Below are 18,532 nucleotides of genomic sequence, written 5' to 3'. Positions count from 1 at the left end.
TGCTGTTTTTGTCGACACTTTTTTCACGGCTTGCTCGCTTGGCTGCTCTTTCGTGCGTTGCCACTGCCATGAGTGCCATTCCCAATCCAAGCAGCCCCCCCCCGCCCCGAGACTCGGGGCAACTCGCAACCTGCCAAAGCAAACCAAACCGCATCGCCGCCCCGCCCCGCAGGTCCTGCTGCTTGTTTTCCTTCTGGGGCTCCTCCTCATCGCCGTCCTTTTTGCCTGAAAATCAAAACACACGTCTCGGCGTGCGGCGCACATCTGCATGGAATTTCTAAAGTACGTGCCACGGACGAACGGACAGAGCGGACGGAGCGGACAGAACGGACACGGGCAGCCAACGAACGAGCGCCATCGTCCTGGCCCGATGCCATCGCAATGCCACAGCCGGCAGCTTTGGCGTGGTGCTCCAGCCTCGCCCTGCGTTCGGTGTCCTTCCTCCCCTGCGCTGTGGCACATTCATGGATTACATAGCTAACCGTGCCAGGAGCAGCCATTCCTATTCCGCCGTCGTCGCCTGTCTGTTTGTATGTATTTGGCGGCATGGCGGCGAGAGCGTGAACCGAAACATGCAGAGCCTTTAGTGAAAAGACGCACTGAGCGAAAATGTTTTGAATAATGAATTGTAATTCAATTTAGAAAGTTTAAAAACCGCAACACTCTTGTCTACTTGGGAATGGAACTTGCAAGACTTAAATGCACAGGTATATGCTCTTCTATTCTATTCCTAAGAATTAAGGATCCCGACGGATCCTGCTGCTCTTATACTGGTTTTGAATCATGCTTGTCCAATAATGGTTTTCCCAATTTCAACTTTTGGTTTCAGTGTTCGTTCGACTCTGGCGTGCGGTGTTCAAGCTTGGCATTATAATTTCTTGCGCGGCACAGTGGCAGCCCACGCACACACTGGCCAAATGGCACACAGACGGTCGCAGGAGCAGGATAAGGCTGGAAAAGAGGCGGGCTCACACACACAGGGCGCACATTTTAACACTCTCGACAATAAACAGCATGTCACTTAGCTCAAACTTCAAAAGTGCGCCAGTCTGTGCACAGGACTTGGGCTTCGGCAGGATTTGGGAGGGGCGGAACCGGGGAGCAGGACCAGGGGGCCAACTGGATCAGGGGCAGGAGTCATCGCCGCAGTCACCGACATCGTTATGCGAATGCCGCCAGCAGGCTTCCGTGCCGTGCCAAAGTTTTTTATTTGTCATCCTCGTTCGCTCGACAACAAGACGCGGCGACAGCGCGAAGTTTCCACCAGAAAGGCGGTTGGGGAGCTCGCTGATGGGCGATAATAAACAGGCCCAGACCAAACCAGACCAGACCACACCCACACGGGCCGCCCACTCCATCCCACCCACTTGGGCAGAAGGGCCAAGGCGCAACGGCATGAAAAAGGCGCTGGCTGAAGTGTGTCTCCTGGTCCTCGAGAGCATCGTCGTCGTCGCCGTCGTCAGGAACAGGCGCTTGTTGATATTGCCTCCCAGTGTGGCATTAATTGGGGCTACTCCACTTGGATAAAGCCATACCTGGAGCTCCCATCGGGGTATGATTATACCCAAAAAGCAAGCAACAAATAAGTCGGACGAAGTAATTCGGGGAAGGTGATTTTTCAAATGGGCTGCCATCCAGATTGGTTTTCCATCTTGGGATCTGTGTAATTGTTTACTAGTATGGGCCAACTCCAAATTCAAATGTTTAAAAGCCCAGTTAGTGTGCGGTATATTATGAATTTGGGTTCTATTCTATCTATTTTCTAAATCTTGAAGACTTGAAATTTACACATTAACCAATAACTTAGGAAATAACAATTTTAGATTTAGAAAATATTCGTCCCTTGCCAATCATTTTGCCGATACTTAGGATTCAAGAAGGAATGTAGATAACTTTTAGGCAATTATAGAGGAATATATATACACATATCCTTATTTTCATTGCCTGTGTTTGTAAGCGGGTTTTTTCAATATTTTTTTAAAATATATATACTATATAATTTGAATATATACTATATAATTTTCAATATATACATATCTTTTTTTTCATTGCCTGTGTTTGTAACAACGTAAAGCGGTTATTCCAATAATTTTCAATACTTTTCAATAATTTTCAAAAATTTCCAAAAAGTTTTCCAGCTTTTAAGCAAATTAAACAAAATATAGGGCAAGGGCCAATAGTTTGTTCAGTGGCACAGCATTCTTTGCCGCACAGAATTGAACGACGTTTACTACTCCGTGTGTTTATATAACCTGTCCACTCCACAAGCTTTCCGCCCAAAACAAGTCAATTTGCCCCACTGTACGTGTAAGCGGTTTGATTGTCATGGCAATTCGAAAGCATTTGTCGGTCGCTCGCCCCTCGTCGCCCACATTGGACGGAGGCAGCTTGACGCAGACACAAAATTCCACATCGCAGCGAAGTCCTGGCAAATACCACTCCGCGTCCCAGCCCGCCCCTCATCCGCTGAGCCAGCACAGCAGCAACATCGACTACGACGGAGGCGAACAGCGGCGGGGAACGGCAGTGGCACGGCAGCAACATCAGCCACTTGCCACATTTGGCTTTCTGCCAGGACCAGACTCCAGGACTCGAGCGGTGGGCGGGGGACTCGGGCGGGGTGGGTGTGGGCGTGGGTGTGGCAGCCCGACGGCAACAACAAGTACGTTTTACACAGCAGCAGTAACGACTGTGCCAGCAGCAGCAGCAACTAAAAATGCGACGTGCGAGATTATCGTGTCGCTTGTTGGTCGTCCCCGTCCACAGTCCGTAGTCCCCAGGCCGTAGTCCGTAGTCCGTAGTCCTTCGTGCGCCCTCCCTCCCTAGTCCGTAGTCCGCACTCCCAGTGGCACACACACTCTATGCTGTTGGTATTTCTGTGGCTGCGCACAACCTCCTCGCTCCACCAGGCGGCACAACTTGCTGCCGCTGACGGAGGCAACTGCTGACTGCTACTTATGGCGCTGATGATGGCACAATGACAACAGCAGCGAACGCAGATGGACGCCTGCGGACTGGGGGATACCTAATGAACATCCAGTCCATCCAGTTCCAGTTGAACAAACACGTCTTTCGAATAACCAAGTATTACCATTCCTAGGCGATTTATATACCGACTACTGAAAGAGAGGCTGATTAAACAAACCAATTTGTAAGGCACCGCATGCACATTGTGCATGTGGCAATCATGGGCACCGATATACCCAGCAATACCCAGCAGTCGGGCTCAGCCAGAAAGCATGCAGCGTGCGCACGCGAGGATAACGACTCGACTCAACTCGACTCTGCTCGACTCGAGGACGAGGACGAGTACGAGCACGAGGACGAGGACGAGGAGGAGGACGAGGAGGAGGACGACAACCAGCTCGACAGGGTGTGCGTGGGCGGGACGAACGAGTAGGAGGAGGTCATGGCATGATGTGGACGGGGATGTGGCTGTGGGTGGGGTGGGTGTGAGGGAACTGTGTGCGACTAATTGGGTGAGAGAATGTGGGTGCTTAAATTGGTTTCGTGCTTTCGTGTGACGCGTGCGGAGGCGTGTAAAGCCCGGCGTGTTGCTGTGTAAGTGTGCCTGGCTGAGGGTGTGTGCGTGCACGTGAGTGTGTGTAAGTGTGCAGGCGACAGGCTGCTCTGCGGGTCCTCCTTCACGTCCTGCGCCCACTTCCACCCACTCCGGCCCCTTCTGTTGTTGCTGTTGGCATGAATGCTTGATGGCGTGACGGCAGCCGGTTGTTGCCAGCAATCGAAACGAACTCAGGGGAATGCATGGGAGGCGCTTCCCCTCAGACCGAATCCCGAATACCCAACCCAGCTATGCCAAGTGGTAAGCTACGAGGATCACTAACGACCATCGGTTCCAAATTCAAACCATACGGCTGAATATCTATCATCTCTCTGTCGCTTATGCTGGATAAGTTATGGCAAGTATACATATATGGCTTAGTATATATTTGTATTTCAAAACCAAAATGAGAAATAATTTTTAATATTACCCTCTGACATTTATAACAATTGGGAGGCATGACCCCTGACCCAAGCCTAAAGGACTCCCAATTAGGGTACGCAAACACAATTTACCCCGCCTGTATGTGGATTTTATTTTGCGTGCTTTTTCAGCACAGCAATGCCCGGCTCACAATTTCAGCTCTGTACTTGGGATTTGTGAGCTCGTCCGTGCAAGGACTTCTCACCCAGGACATGGTCGTTGCCCGCTGGTGCAACTTGCATAGGACACCTAGTGCTGACCGCATACTGAACCCCTCGAATTCCTTAGCGCCCAGAGGAGCGCCGCGAGGCCGCACTGTTCCTCCGGGATTCGTCCAGCACATGGTTGTCCTGGATAAGGATGATCGTGTGCTCGTTCCCGGTGGCCACCAGCGTCTCCTGGCGGCGGGTGCGCAGCCGCACATAGGTCAGTTCGTCTCCGTTCTCCAAATCACGCACCATGGAGCGGGCCAGGATCACCAGCGGCCTCATCCGATCGGCGTATATTCGGGTCACATCCGCTGGCAAATTGGTCCGCACTGGAACTCCATCGCCATCGATTAGGATTGCTCCCGTCACGCCCGGCAGCTGAACCAGCCGATCGAAGGACGACTGCACACTGCTTGACGCCATGGCTTCCAAGAGCGGAAGTGGCGCCTTATTTGGGTCAACTCAAAGGGCAGGGGCTGAATTATTTAGGTCCGGATGCGGGTGACTTAAAGCAAACACACAGACATTTGGATCTCAGTTTTAAAGATGTGGTTTTTATTTCTGGGCTGTAAGGAATAGACTTTTATCTTATTTTTTGGGAAATATTGCAGTGTGTTGCTATCAAGCAATTGGTCAAAAAGCAGACTGAAATTTATGGATTATAAACTAACGATCTTAATCCTGTCCTTTAACTTTATGATTTCTAATGCTTCATATCACGTAAGATTTCCGCAGGGAAATGAGCGAGTCAATCCTGTAATTGAGTCTTTTGCTGTGGGGCACCAGCAGTAACGCAAATCGATGGGCATTTCGCAACTTCATTTTATAGTGACTTGGAGTTAATTTTGAGGGGAGAGTTCAGATCTGACCCGTGGCTATTGGGAAGGACATCCCAGCATCCAACCATCCAGCTAGCCGGCTAGTGAAAGAATTTCCGGACTCCATGTCAAAGGTCGAACCTTATTTGTGCAGCAGCACGCGTCGCCAGGGGAACGGAAGTGATGAGAAACTGGAGGTGGAAGAAGTAACGATCCCAGACACGGCGCCACCACCCACGGAGGTGCAGGCGGCAATCATTCCTGGCAGCATGCGGCCACGGCTGCTGACGACGAGTGCGGAGTGGGGTGGCCACGTAAATGGCGTTGAATTACAGCCCGACAATCGAAGCGTTGAAGTCCTGAACTGAAAAGTTCACTCCTGCCCGGCCAGCAGCCTGTGCATCATTCATAAGCCGGGCCAGGCCACAGATTGTCTGGAAGCGAGTCGAGTGCGCACGAACGCAACGAGCCGATGATGATGAGCTCAGGACGCCCAAACAGGCAACTTTATGACTGTGGGCCGTGGTCTGGGATTGGGTTGTGGTGTCGTCACGTGCCGGTGGCCGTCTGCGACTGACTCTGACTCTGACTCTGAGTCCGGGTGCGGGTGCGGGTGCGGGTGCGAATGCTCCGTCCCGCCCTCCTCGGAACCCCCTAATCCACGTTGTATAATTCATTTGGCGTTGCGGACCCGTTCGCCGTGCGGAACTATTTATTCAATAATTCGACGTAAAAGCTTGACACGACAATCCAGGGTTGTGCACTCACAGAGCAACTGAATCTCCTCCAAACTCGCGGTTTTGGATACCCTAATGCGCACACCACCTGTCAAGAGTTTTAAGCTCTATCAGAAATAGAGTAAATAAAACACTTGTTATAGTCAACACTTTAGGTGCTTGGCTAAGGCGCTCCGCTAAACATTTTAGCAATGGTGAAATTCAGAAATGTGAATGATCTAAAAGACCAAGTTTTCTAACAACGTGCATATATGCAATGTTGCTTAAATAATGGTAATTTCAGTATACACTTTTGCTTTACACATTATCACGATTTTAAGCATTTCAAATTTCACGCCCACCCATAATCTTCAAGAAGGTTGGCAGCTTCAAATATTCGAAGTCGAAAACCGCCTTGCCAATCTCTTTCCGTTGGGAGGTTGTATAGGCTAGCAGCTTTGGTGCGAGTCCAGGCTAATTGTGGAGTGTGCACTCACTAAGTGGTATTTATAAAGCTTGTGTGGTATATTATGGTATGGACCCGTGGTATTATTTAGCCCCACCGCGCCGGTCACACCTATATAAACGTGCTACCCATTTCCGGCTGTTCTGCCTCTTTCTTTTTGCCATTGTCAGCCGACGAAGGTGGGTGTTTTTCATCCGGCTCCGTAGAATCACTCGACTAATGAACTTTTATTGCTTGCAGTGCTTTAACCCAAACTATCAACATGGTGGCCGTTAAGAAACAAAAGAAGGCGCTGGAGAGCACCAATGCCCGTCTGGCTCTGGTGATGAAGTCCGGCAAGTACTGCCTGGGCTACAAACAGACCTTGAAGACCCTGCGCCAGGGCAAGGCCAAACTGGTGCTCATCGCCAGCAACACCCCCGCCCTGAGGTGAGATGTCCATGAGTGTGCTCCTGCGGAGTGCCTTTCCACTGCGCCCAAGTGGCCACGTTTTTGATGGAACCATATGGAGTCTGCCCTTAAAGCTGACTGAGAAGTATGATTCCGAGCAGCGGAGTAGTTGATGGAAACTATGGAGTAGTACAGTCAATCAATCTCAAGCTTCGGACTGGTTCGCTTTAGTCTGCGGCGCCTCCAAATGGTTCCACCAACAACGGGTCGGCACATCACTTGGGGTAAGAAACCTGCTTGACATTGCTTAGTTGAATTAATTATGATGATCCTATTGATTCCGAATGCCTTGACGAATCCTTATTATACTAGAGACTCTTTCTGACTCTCAAACCAATGGATCATCTCTTTCATACGCAAGTATTTGGGTTCTAACATGCGCTCTTCCCATTGCAGGAAGTCCGAGATCGAGTACTACGCCATGCTGGCCAAGACTGAAGTCCAGCACTACAGCGGCACCAACATCGAGCTGGGCACCGCCTGCGGTAAATATTTCCGCGTGTGCACCCTGTCCATCACCGATCCTGGAGATTCGGACATCATCCGTTCGCTGGAGTCGGCCTAAACTTATTTTTAATCGAACAAGACGACACAATAAAGTTTTGTATGAGCAGAGATAAAGTTTAAAATAAAAACCCTATTATTTTGGTAAATTCACGGATACCTATATTGGGATTAATTATTCCATCTTCAAAAGCGGCAATGTAGCCGCCAATGTAACACATTGTCATTTTTCTTACTTTTTTAAATACAAACGATTTGTATTTTACAAACATTAGTCATTGACCGTAAAATTCCACATCCATTAACAATTCAGCCCTATAAACATTACGTAGACTAACACATTAATATGGTAGATATTGATTTTAAATATGGTTTTGTTTGGCCTAAAAAAAAGAGAAAGAGTTAAATATTTACAAAACTAGTTTCGACTCTAGTGCTTACATTCTTTGCAACTTTCAGTAGATGATCAAAGCTCGTCTTTCCTGTCTGCATGACCATTCCATGGAACACTTTAACCTCTGACTTGGTCAACAACTCATATGGAGAACCGAACTCGACGACTTGACCAGCATCCATCACCAAAACTTTGTCGGAGTCCATAATGGTATTCAGGCGATGGGCTATCGTAAGTACTGTGCAGTCCTTGAATTTGTTTCGAATGGTGGCCTGAATCAGGGCGTCCGTCTGAGGGTCCACATTTGCCGTAGCCTCGTCCATAACGAGGATTCTATTTTCGCGCAGGATAGCCCTTGCCAAGCAGACCAACTGCCGTTGGCCTACGCTGAAGTTGGTCCCGCCCTCAGAGATGATGCTCTGCAGACCCGTGGGCAACTCTGAAATTTCCTCCTTGAGGTGAACGTCCTCAAGAGCCTTCCAAAGCTTATCATCGGGATACTGCTCGAAGGGATCCAAGTTGTATCGCATTGTGCCGGAGAACAGAACGGGTTCTTGTGGAATAATGGAGATCTTGCTACGTAAATCGTGCAGACCCATATCATTTGTGTCAAGATTGTCGATAATTATGGCTCCATCATTGTAGGATAGTCTGAAAAGTGCATTGATAAGGGAGGACTTTCCCGCACCTGTGCGTCCTACGATGCCCACTTTTTCCATCGGCTGTATCGTAAAGCTCAGCCCCTTCAGCACGCAATCCGCATTGCGATCGGGCTCATATCTCAGGCTCAAATCCTTGGTCACCAGTTTTCCCTCCTTGGGCCAACTCTTTGGAGGTTGCTTATCCGCAGGCGAGTTGAAATCCCCTTCAGGCTCTAGATCTTTGTACTCCAGGACTCGCTCAACTGAAGTCATTGCATTCTCCAGCTCCGCGGATTGACGCATGCCCCACTGCACCATTCCCGTCATTCCCAGTGCTTGGGTAATTGCCAGGCCTATTTGGCCAGCATTGTGAAGAGGAGGGTTGAAGAAGTTGTGCAGTATCACCGATATCACGTATGCCACACAGAAAAGATCCAGGTAGTAACCGAAGGCACGACTGGTAGAAATAAAAGTGTAGTAGCCGGAACTATGCAGATCCTGGTAGTTGTCGTACTGGCCGGTCAGAGTGCGCTGGGCGCCCATCGCCCGGATAGTGGGGAGTCCAACAAGAGTGGCACTGAAGTGCGAGTACATCGGCGATCGAGCCACCGCCTCCAGGCGCTTCACATCCCTCGACGTCTTCAGGTAAAAATCGCGCCAGTAGTAAAATGCTAACACCATTGCAAATGTGTTGATCAAGTACCACGGGTTGGTCACGCACAGCACGCAGATGATACCCGTCAGGGTGAGGAAGATCTGTATGCAATCCAACATGACGGCGGGCATCACCTCATCCACCTGACCCAGGTCATTGGCGAATCGATTGAGGATCCGGCCGGAGGGATTGGTGTGAAAGAAGTACAAAGCCGTGCGAGACAAGCCCTGGAACATAGTGTTGTGCAGCTCAGTGGAGGAGTGCATGGTGATGTTAAAGAAAAGCAGCGTTCGGAGCAAAGCACAAATAACCAGTCCCACATTAATGGCAGTGAAGTAGTAGATATCCAGCGTTGACGAAGAAGCGGTGTTTTTAACCCTATTGAAAACGGTTTCAATAACTATACATAAATATATGGAGATATCTGAAGGACTTACCAGTATGAAAGAAAATAATCTCCGCCAGATGCCAGGAGCTGAGTGCCAAAACACAGCATTATCAGCACCGCGAAAACCAGGAGGCCACAGCCTGCGCCAAAGTATTTCTTGTACATGGACAAGCCGATTTGACCACCGCTGCGGGACTCCTGCACCGGTGCCGCACTTAGTTTTGGTTTCTCCTTTTCTACCATGGATTCTAACGAGGATGAGCTTCCATTCGAACTTCTAGTGCTTAGAGCGCTACTCTGGCGGGAAAAGTTCGGTGACGTTATGGTCTCGTCACCTCCGCCACTGTTCTGAGTACTTTCCACCAAAAGCTGGGCAAAGTCCTGTCCGCTCTTCAGCATCTCCTCGTAGGTTCCGCATGCCGAGACGTGGCCCTTGTCCATAATTACAATCAGATCGGCGTCCTCCAGGAACTGCAACTGGTGGGTGACAAGTATCACCAGCTGTTTGCCCAGGAAGCCGCGCATGCATTCATCGAACAGATGCCTACCCACATGCGTGTCCACTGCGCTGAGGGGATCGTCCAAAAGGTATACATCCGCCCTGCGGTAGACAGCTCTAGCCAAACATATTCTCGCTCGCTGTCCACCGGACAGTGAGGCTCCGCGCTCACCCACGATGGTTCGATCACCGTGCAACAACTCCAAGTCCCGCTCTAGGGCACACCGCTTCAGAACAGTTCGATAGCGCTGCTTGTCCATGGGCAAGCCAAAGAGAATATTGTCGCGAACAGATGCATTGAAAAGCCAGGGCTCCTGGGAGGCGTAGGAGTACTTGCCGGAGACTTGTACCGATCCTGATTCAGGCGGTAGCTCTCCTAGGATAGCCTGAATGAGGCTTGATTTACCCGATCCCACGGGTCCAATCACAGCTACCAGTTGGCCGCGGCGCAGCGACATGTTGACGTTGTTTAACACAGGATCAAGTTGCTCCTGGCTCCAGCGCGCTCTTAGGGCTTTGATTTCCACTAAGGTATCTGGTTCCTTGCCAATTCCAACGGGGTACGACCTCTTCTCTACTTCTTTCAGCAAATGTTGCTCCTCTTCTGCTTTTTCGTCTTTTCGCTCCGACATATCTATTACATTTGCTTCCTCCCGCATCATAAAGTCAGTTATGCGACGCATTGAGACCAAAAGTTCAGCAAACTGCGACATTCCACTCGGAAAGAACTTGCTCACAGTTCGCCTTAGGATGTTGTAGAAGGCAGTGACGCAGAAGGCACGCTCTGCCGTCAGTTCGCCTCCGCCTAGGACGAATCCCAGAAGGCTCACAAAGATGGCTATGCGACCCAGGGTTATCTCGAAGGAGAGCAGGATGCCGCGCAAGAGGTTCATCTGGCGAATGGAGCTCATCTCGCTGCGCCGCATCTGGCCTATCAGTTTCCCAAATGGACGCTCCCAGGTATACATCTTGATTACCTGGATGCCCGAGATGATTTCGTTCATCATGCGCACTCGTTGATCCGTCCGTAGGGCCGTCTGCAGGCGTAGCTTTGAAGTTACTCGACTTAGATAGGTTTGCAGTGGTAAATAGAGTACTAGGATGCTGATTCCGTAGAAGGAAGCCATTCCGATCTGTTCATACAGGAAGTAGGAGGCGATCAGCAGCTCCAATGGGCCCAGCCACAGGAAATGGAAATGGATAAGACATCGGTCGAAGCGGTTCAGATCGTTGGAGAGCAAGTTAACCACCTGACCGGTTGTGGTACCCCCCTGGGATGTGCGACTGAGGCGCAGGGCCTTTCGGTATATGGCGCTACTTACTGCCACCCGCATTTTCATGGCCAAGTGCTGCAATAAACAAAAGAACAAAAAGAACAAAATTAGATTCAATTTTACTTAAGCATAACGTTAGAGATCTTACCATCATTCCCATCATGTATGGGTGCGTGAGAAGAACGCTGGCCAAGATACAGGCTATAAGGAGCACAGCGTAGATCTGGGCATGGTGACTATGGCCATTTCCGTGCTCACTGAACTCCGATATGAGTCCGGCCAGAAGAAGCGGCACTGTGGCCCTGTAATATAGCAAATTAATCCGTATAAATTATCAGTGACATGTTGACAGATAAAGTCCACGGTTCTCACCTGGTTCCTAGTTCTAAGGCGGCGATTGTAATACCGGATAATATGAGCCGCCAGCCGAAGACGCGTCCGATGACCCGCAGGACACTTGGTTCACGGCAGGAATCACCCTTTCGCCGACACCGTGCCACCTCGTCCTCCCATGCATGGAAGAACTCATCGCCCAGGCTCTCTGCTCCATGCTCATCCAGTCTTTTGTACAGATCCGTGGGCTGAAGCGTCTGTTTGCGACCCTTGAACAGGATGGGCAGGGCAAAGCTGGAATAGGAGAGTAACTGTGTAAATTGATTTCGCAACGATAGGTAATTGGGAGTTATGCTACGAACAATATGTAGTATCCGATAACGGTTGTCTTCGGATGTCACTTCTCAGCGGCAGTAGAAAGGTATGCACATAGGTGAGTACATATGTACATATGTACCTATGTATGTGCTCAAAGGAAACACTTCTTAGCGGTAGGATGTAACGTGTGCGTACCAGAACATAAGCGAGGATAAGATACCTGCCGACTCGCGGGGATTGGGCGGAAGTTTACTGGCCTGCATGATTATGTAAATGTGCAGCCAATTTCACAAGCACTCGCTCTCATAAACAAAAAGCGCGGAATTCAGTTCGTAGTTATCAGCATTTCATCACTCGAAGGAATGCAACGTATGTATTCAGCAGCACAGAACAAGAATTCATCAAATATCGACAGATGCTGGATCACAATTTCACAATATGATAACAATTCACAGTGGAAAACTTTCCACTCAGCCGAATCGCCGAATCGCAAAACACAACAAATCACTTGAGCCGTCCACGACGCCCCGCTTTTCCAATCATTCTGTCCAATGGTCGCGAGTAGCAAGCGCTTCGATGCCAAATCGAATCAGCTGTTCGACCGGCTGACGCCGGGGCCTTGCGTGTGTGTGTGTGCCAAAGCGCGCCGATTCGGTTACACACATTTGACATACATATGTATATTTACTTACATGGTCACTTCAGCCTTCAGAGCATTAGAGTGGACCACTCAAAGATAAGATAAAGGCTTTCTAATTTATTTCCCATCCTATCATAGCCCTTTTACACTGTCCTGTGCTATTACAAATATTGTAGTATTAATGTAATTTAGTACATTTATAAACGCAATTAAATGTATCATATTTTTACTAATAACTAATAGTGTTTTAATATTAATATATTTAATATTATGTGAAACCCACCGTAATAAATTGTGTAACATACAAACTATACATTCCCACCGATAAAACATTAGAATTGTAATAAAGTGCAATTATATTGTTTAGTTATCTTTTCATATATCGACCTCAATGTAGGTTTGATACTTAGTACTAATATCTAGGAATTTTAATAATATAATATGACAAAGGCTTCGACTTTTAGTTAAAAGATAACTACAATACAATATGGATAACAACAATACATTTTAACCATTCTCTTGTAGTTCAGCATAATAAATTATGTTCACTTTAAAATTATTGCCCTTGTCCCACCACAATCGGAAATTCCGTAGACATCTTTTTCATCATATTATTAAATGAGGAAAACCTCATTAAGTCTGCAAGTACTTCACTTTTACTTATCGCGCCTGTCAGATGTGATAACACATATATGTATAACATATGTACATACATATCTAATCAATAAAATTTCTCTAATATATTCTAATATTGCAGCTAGGAGCAAAATAATAGGGATTTTGTTAATATTTTTCCAAAATATATGCTTTATGGTATTTTATGAAAATAATCATGTTCTTAACTGAAAGTTTAAAAACTTAAATGGATTAAATTGGCAACATATAGTATTGATTATTTATAAGCACTTTCGGCTCGTCAAGATGGAAGCATGAGGCTGGGTTTGTCAGAATTTTCGAAGGCCTGAAATGGATATTTTATAAATATATATGAATACTTTACAGACGAATACTCTTACCCGTTGAGAAATCTTCAGGAGAGTGTCGTAGGTGGCCTGCCCCATCTGCTTGACCAAGTCGTGGAAGACATTAGTGTCTTCCGCAGTTAGGAGCTCAAAGGGCGTACCAAATTCCACAACTCTTCCGGCATCCATCACCAGTACCCTGTCCGAGTCCATGATGGTGTGCAATCTATGGGCTATGGTAAGGACGGTGCACTCCCTGAACTTGTTTCGGATGGTGGCTTGGATTAGGGCGTCCGTCTGGGGATCCACATTGGCGGTGGCCTCGTCCATCACAAGTATTCTGTTGTCCCGCAGAATAGCCCGTGCCAAGCAGATCAATTGGCGCTGACCCACGCTAAAGTTTGAGCCACCTTCGGAGATTTTCGTCTCTAGGCCAGTGTCCGCATTGGCCACAACATCCTTGAGTTCCACCTGCTCCAGCGCGCACCACAGTCTTTCATCGCCATACTCATCAAAGGGATCCAAGTTGTGCCGCACTGTGCCGGAGAACAGGACTGGTTCCTGGGGTATGATTGAGATCTTGCTGCGAAGGTCATGCAGACCCATATCGCTGGTGTCCTTATCGTCTACTAGCACAGATCCATCGTTGTAGGACAGGCGGAAAAGAGCGTTGATCAGCGAGGATTTTCCCGCACCTGTTCGTCCCACGATGCCAACTTTTTCCCTGGGCTTAATTACAAAACTGAGCGATTTTAGAACGCTTTCTGTTTTCAGATTGGGCTCGTAACGCAGACTCAGGTCGTCAAATTCTATTTTCCCGTGCTCTGGCCAAGACTCGGTTGCTTTCCCGTCAGTCGGGGCTTCCAGTGCGCCCTCTGGCTCAATTTCTTCGTAATCAATCAGCCGCTCCACAGAAATCATTGTGTTCTCCAACTCTGTCGACTGGCGGACAGTCCACTGAACCGTGCTCGTCAAGCCCATGGCCTGGAAAATATGCATTTAGTATTAAAAAGACACAATGTGCTACCGATCGCTACCTGAGTTATGGCCAGACCCACACCGGCTGCACTGGACGGCGGAAAGATGAAGAAGGCCAGCGTGACAATCGCTATATAGAGCACACAGAACATATCTATCCAATAGGCGAAGGCTCGCGAGGTGCTAATGAACATGTAGGAGGCGGAGCTGTGCATATCTTGGTAACTATCAAATTCCGCCTCCAAAATGCTCCCAGCCCCAAAGGCACGAATGGTGGTAAGACCAGTCAGAGAAGCAGCAAAATGTGAGTAAACCGGAGATCGAGCTGTCAAAAGGTGCGAAAGCTGTATCCAAGTGGTAATTAGTTAATAAGTACTTACTACTGGCCTCCAAGCGTTTTACGGCCCGCGAAGTTTTGAGATAAAAAGATCGGAGGTAGTATATAACTACGCCAAAAGCCAGGGCGGGTATGAGAAAGAGGGGATTGACAATGGATATGACAATAATATTGCCGCTAATCAGGAGAAAGTCTTGGATGACGGTCATCATTATGGAGGGCAGCACCTCATCCACTTGACCCATGTCCTTGGAGAAGCGATTAAGGATACCCCCCGCAGGGTTCTTGTTGAAAAAATACATGGGGGCTCTGGAGATCCCCCGAAACATTGAGTTATGCAAATGGGTCGAGGCCTTCATCGCCAAGTTGAAGAACATAAAGGATCGTTTTATGGTCACAAGAATGGAGAGCACTGTAATCAACATAAACATATATGCAGCGTGCACTTCGATATCCTCATCCTTAGTATATGTTGTGTCGTTATGAGCAACCATGTTCTCATTTCCTGAGACCCTAAAGGCATAAGATTTACGAATATTACATAAACGATTTCAAAAGTGTCCAAGTAAACAACTCCTTACCAAGGCTTCAGAAAGTAATCTCCAAGAGAGGCTAGGCCCTGGGAGCACACGAAAAAGCTCATTATCACAAAAAAGGATAGGAATCCGCCTCCTGCCCTAAAATAATCGACGTATACTTCTAGTCCACTCCGACCCATATCCTGGGGCTCAAGGTTATTCATTTGTTCCTCCTGCAGATCGTCTGGGCAGGATTCCGCATTGGAGAGCACGGATTTCACACTGCTGCGCCGTTGGTCATTCATGCTGGAGATTATTGATCGGTCCTCCGCCGGCTCATTGCGATTAACAGGATCTTCCAGCACATTGCCAAAGTCTACACCCGATTTTTGAAGCGACTCATACGTTCCCACAGCACTCACCTGGCCCTTCTCCATGATCACAATCTGGTCGGCCTGCTGCAGGAACTGCAGCTGGTTGGTGACCAGGATGACAATCTTGTCTCGCAGATAGCCACGTAAGCAGCCTTCGAAGAGACGACGGGCCACATTGGAGTCCACCGCACTCAGAGGATCATCCAGCAGGTAGATGGAGGCATCCCGGTAAACAGATCTTGCCAAGCTGATTCTCGCCTTTTGGCCACCCGAGAGCGAGGCTCCGCGGTCTCCCAATATGGTTTTATCCTTCAAGGGAAGTAGATCCAAGTCTCGTTCCAAAGCGCATTTCCTCACCACCAAATCGTATCGCCGGCGATCCATTGGCTGGCCAAAGAGAATATTCTGACGCACTGTTCCCGAAAAAAGCCACGGCTCTTGGGAGGCGTATGACATCGATCCAGTAACCTCGATCTCTCCAGATTCGACACGCAGTTCCCCCAGAATGGCTTGTATCAGACTGGATTTTCCGGAGCCAGTGTGACCCACAATGGCGAGCAACGTACCAGCGGGGACCTGCAGATTAAGCCCACTAAGCGTATAATCTGGTGAGTTCGTGACCCACTTGGCTTTAAGTTCACTTATGGCTACGCGATCTTCGGAATGGTGTTGGGGTGTCTCGGGAGTACCTATTGGTCTGGGCTTCTCTAGGAGTTTTTCGCTAGCCCCTTCTAAAATTTCCTCAGCCCCGTTGGAAACTACCTTTTTACCAGGAGCTTCCACCTCTCCGGACAGTAAAAACGTCTGAACCCGCTTGATGGAAACGAGGGTTTCTGCAGTTTGCGTCATGCCCAATGAAAAATATGAGGTCATGTTGGTGCGTACAACATTGTAGTAGGCTGTGATGAGGAAAGCCACTTCCGCTGTGAGGAACCTGCCCAAAAGCACAAATCCTACCAAACTGAGAAAAATGGATACTGGCGTGAGGAATCTGTTGAAGGACAAGAGGAGGCATTTCGCAAAGGTCACGTGCCGGATGGCATTGATCTCCTTGTGGCGGGCATGGGCCACCATTTTCTCGAATGGAAGCTCCCAAGCGTACATTTTAATTACCTGGATGCCAGCAATGATCTCAGTCATTATCCGCATCCGTTTGTCCGTCCGGAGAGCGGTCTTCAGACGCAGCCTCGAAATCTTGTTGCCCAAATACATTTGGAAGGGTATGAAGAGCAGCATGACGGCCATGCCAAACACGGCAGCGATGCCAATCTATGAACAAATTAGAAGTTTAAATTATTAACCGGTATGATATTCTCGGAACTCACTTCTTGGTACATAAAATAGGTCACCAATAGAGTTTGCAGTGGGGCCAACCAAAGATAGTGAGTAAACTGAATGAAGGTGTCCATTCTGCCGAGGTCATTGGAAATTAGGTTGATTATATGTCCGGTAGATATTTCGCCCAGGTCTGTTTTGGTCAATCGAAGGCCTTTCCGGTAGATCATGCTGCTTACACCCACTCGAATCTTAAGGCCTGCAGTTTATAGATAGAGAAGATCATTTTCCCTAAGCTTAGTGCAACTAAGCTAAGGAACATACCCAGGTGAGTGACGGCGAATGAGAACGGGTGCATAAGGAGCCCTTTTAGGGCAGAGCCCAAAATCACTCCGCCCGCGTGGGCATATGCCATTCCATTGGATATCGGGCTAGAATGGGAAAAGCTAGATATAAGCTCCATAAGAAACATGGGCTGCACCGTTAGAAGAGCCTCCAGGAAGAGGAGAAGCACTCCGAGGAGGACGAAGTACTGGCCGAATACACGAAAGAGAATCCTTAGCAAACTGGCATTTTTCCCGTAGGTCTCCAGTTCCTTCTGCCAGGATGTGCATAATTTGTTGCCCAGCGTCTCTTTTCAATAAAGGATATATATATTGTATATATTAATATTGTTGCTTAAATCTGAAAACACTCACCGGCTCTATGCTCTTTCAAGGCCCTGTAAAGGTCCTTCGCACCCAATGTGACCTTTCTCCCCTTAATAAATGTGGGAATGGTATACCTGATTATTTAAACAAATGTAAACACTTTAAAATTATTTGGATGCTACACGTACGCACTCTCTTACCAAAAGGATAACGCAGAAAATATATTCGATCGTTCTCGAGGATTCTGGGGGAGATCTTCATTCTTAAAGGACTGCATTTTACAAACCGGCTATGACTATTTTATGTTTCGCTATATAACAAATAGGATACAAGTGAATCAATCCGATCATTAAGAACTAAATTCACGCTCAGCTATTCTGGTTAATAATGTTCTAATCAATTAATAATTAGCTATATAGCAGCTTTTTAAAAACAGGGCGAATTGCCATTGTTAAGTTCCCTGACTATCAGAAGTAACTGGTATATATCTCTACCAGGTATCTATTTTATGTTTCGCTATATAACAAATAGGATACAAGTGAATCAGTCCGAGCATTAAGAACTAAATACTCGCTCAGCTTATCTGGTTAATGATATTCTAATCAATTAATAGTTAGAAGCCTGTTAAAAACAGGACAAATTGCCATTGTTAAGTTCCCTGACTATCAGATGTAATAGGTATATATCTCTACCAGGTATCTGCATCAGTGAATGGGGAATGTAGACGAGCAAGTAAAAAACAACACTTATTCCTCACGACTTTGCTTTACTGACGTTCTTAAATCTTAAACCACTTATAACATTTCAATCGAACTAATTTATTAAATCGTAGTGCCAGAAATGATCTTAAACAGCAAAACGTCCGCGCACAAAAAAGATTTTAAAGGTACTGAGTGCATGCAACATGAATGGCTCTCGTTGCCAAATTCGCCGCAGATTACTCAGATTAGATTTCGGTTATATTTCTTGAGCATATTGTTAAGATAAAGACTTTGTGTTGACAACCAGTCTGGGTTACAAAAAACCTTTGAAAGATATGCCTTAAAGATATAAAACTACTTTCTTACTAAACAAGGATACTTTGTTTTATTGCATCATTATGACTGGAATTAAACCCTAAGAATACTTTGATAAGATTTGAATAACAT

At 47.5% G+C, this 18,532-nt stretch overlaps 4 protein-coding genes across 6 annotated transcripts; 1 reads left to right on the top strand and 3 right to left on the bottom strand.

Moving 5' to 3' along the window:
• Positions 1-4,082: 4,082 nt before the first annotated feature.
• Positions 4,083-4,791, bottom strand: LOC6549408 (dynein light chain roadblock-type 2). The gene has a single exon (XM_001974278.3). The coding sequence runs from the start codon at positions 4,615-4,617 to the stop codon at positions 4,270-4,272; it is 348 nt and encodes a 115-aa protein (XP_001974314.1). The 5' UTR covers positions 4,618-4,791; the 3' UTR covers positions 4,083-4,269.
• Positions 4,792-6,269: 1,478 nt separating this feature from the next.
• LOC6549410 (60S ribosomal protein L30) lies at positions 6,270-7,305 on the top strand. Its single transcript, XM_001974280.3, has 3 exons — positions 6,270-6,373; positions 6,435-6,623; positions 7,041-7,305. The coding sequence occupies exons 2-3, from the start codon at positions 6,457-6,459 to the stop codon at positions 7,207-7,209; spliced, it is 336 nt and encodes a 111-aa protein (XP_001974316.1). The 5' UTR covers positions 6,270-6,373; positions 6,435-6,456; the 3' UTR covers positions 7,210-7,305.
• Positions 7,151-12,277, bottom strand: LOC6549412 (probable multidrug resistance-associated protein lethal(2)03659). Of its 2 annotated transcripts, none has more exons than XM_026980411.1 (6): positions 11,695-12,277; positions 11,372-11,626; positions 11,148-11,301; positions 9,276-11,074; positions 7,590-9,216; positions 7,151-7,531 (listed from the first exon to the last, which is right to left on the bottom strand). In XM_026980411.1, the coding sequence occupies exons 3-6, from the start codon at positions 11,160-11,162 to the stop codon at positions 7,511-7,513; spliced, it is 3,462 nt and encodes a 1,153-aa protein (XP_026836212.1). In that variant the 5' UTR covers positions 11,163-11,301; positions 11,372-11,626; positions 11,695-12,277; the 3' UTR covers positions 7,151-7,510. The 2 variants fall into 2 exon arrangements, with proteins under 2 accessions (XP_026836212.1, XP_001974317.1); XM_001974281.3 differs by having other exon boundaries at positions 11,846-12,277.
• Positions 12,278-13,206: 929 nt separating this feature from the next.
• On the bottom strand, positions 13,207-18,181 carry LOC6549413 (probable multidrug resistance-associated protein lethal(2)03659). Of its 2 annotated transcripts, XM_026980456.1 has the most exons (10): positions 18,077-18,181; positions 17,585-17,694; positions 17,433-17,518; positions 17,059-17,367; positions 16,785-16,993; positions 15,149-16,728; positions 14,611-15,080; positions 14,290-14,555; positions 13,307-14,236; positions 13,207-13,251 (listed from the first exon to the last, which is right to left on the bottom strand). In XM_026980456.1, exons 2-10 carry the CDS (start codon positions 17,659-17,661, stop codon positions 13,207-13,209), a joined length of 3,972 nt encoding a protein of 1,323 aa, XP_026836257.1. In that variant the 5' UTR covers positions 17,662-17,694; positions 18,077-18,181. The 2 variants fall into 2 exon arrangements, with proteins under 2 accessions (XP_026836257.1, XP_001974318.2); XM_001974282.3 differs by lacking the exon at positions 18,077-18,181 and having other exon boundaries at positions 17,585-17,905.
• Between the last annotated feature and the right edge of the window lie 351 nt (positions 18,182-18,532).

The sequence above is a fragment of the Drosophila erecta genome, unplaced genomic scaffold, assembly GCF_003286155.1.
Source record: "Drosophila erecta strain 14021-0224.00,06,07 unplaced genomic scaffold, DereRS2 tig00000092-arrow-pilon, whole genome shotgun sequence".
Taxonomy (NCBI): domain Eukaryota; kingdom Metazoa; phylum Arthropoda; class Insecta; order Diptera; family Drosophilidae; genus Drosophila; species Drosophila erecta.
The sequence above is the reverse complement of the archived record's forward strand: the minus strand, read 5'-3'. Positions and strand labels throughout refer to the sequence as shown.

What these genes read in the sequence shown, in the direction of transcription:
- LOC6549410 (XM_001974280.3), top strand. Translation starts at nt 6,457, where the DNA reads ATGGTGGCCGTTAAGAAACAAAAGAAGGCGCTGGAGAGCACCAATGCC. An exon ending in AGCAACACCCCCGCCCTGAG is followed by an intron (nt 6,624 to 7,040) that starts GTGAGATGTCCA and finishes TTCCCATTGCAG; the next exon opens with GAAGTCCGAGATCGAGTACT.
- LOC6549413 (XM_026980456.1), bottom strand. Translation starts at nt 17,661, where the DNA reads ATGCAGTCCTTTAAGAATGAAGATCTCCCCCAGAATCCTCGAGAACGA. An exon ending in CCTATTTTATGTACCAAGAA is followed by an intron (nt 16,729 to 16,784) that starts GTGAGTTCCGAG and finishes ATTTGTTCATAG; the next exon opens with ATTGGCATCGCTGCCGTGTT. An exon ending in AAAACGCTTGGAGGCCAGTA is followed by an intron (nt 14,556 to 14,610) that starts GTAAGTACTTAT and finishes ACCTTTTGACAG; the next exon opens with CTCGATCTCCGGTTTACTCA.
- LOC6549408 (XM_001974278.3), bottom strand. Translation starts at nt 4,617, where the DNA reads ATGGCGTCAAGCAGTGTGCAGTCGTCCTTCGATCGGCTGGTTCAGCTG.
- LOC6549412 (XM_001974281.3), bottom strand. Translation starts at nt 11,913, where the DNA reads ATGCAGGCCAGTAAACTTCCGCCCAATCCCCGCGAGTCGGCAGGTATC. An exon ending in TTATCCTCGCTTATGTTCTG is followed by an intron (nt 11,627 to 11,845) that starts GTACGCACACGT and finishes CTCCTATTCCAG; the next exon opens with CTTTGCCCTGCCCATCCTGT. An exon ending in GATTATTTTCTTTCATACTG is followed by an intron (nt 9,217 to 9,275) that starts GTAAGTCCTTCA and finishes CGTTTTCAATAG; the next exon opens with GGTTAAAAACACCGCTTCTT.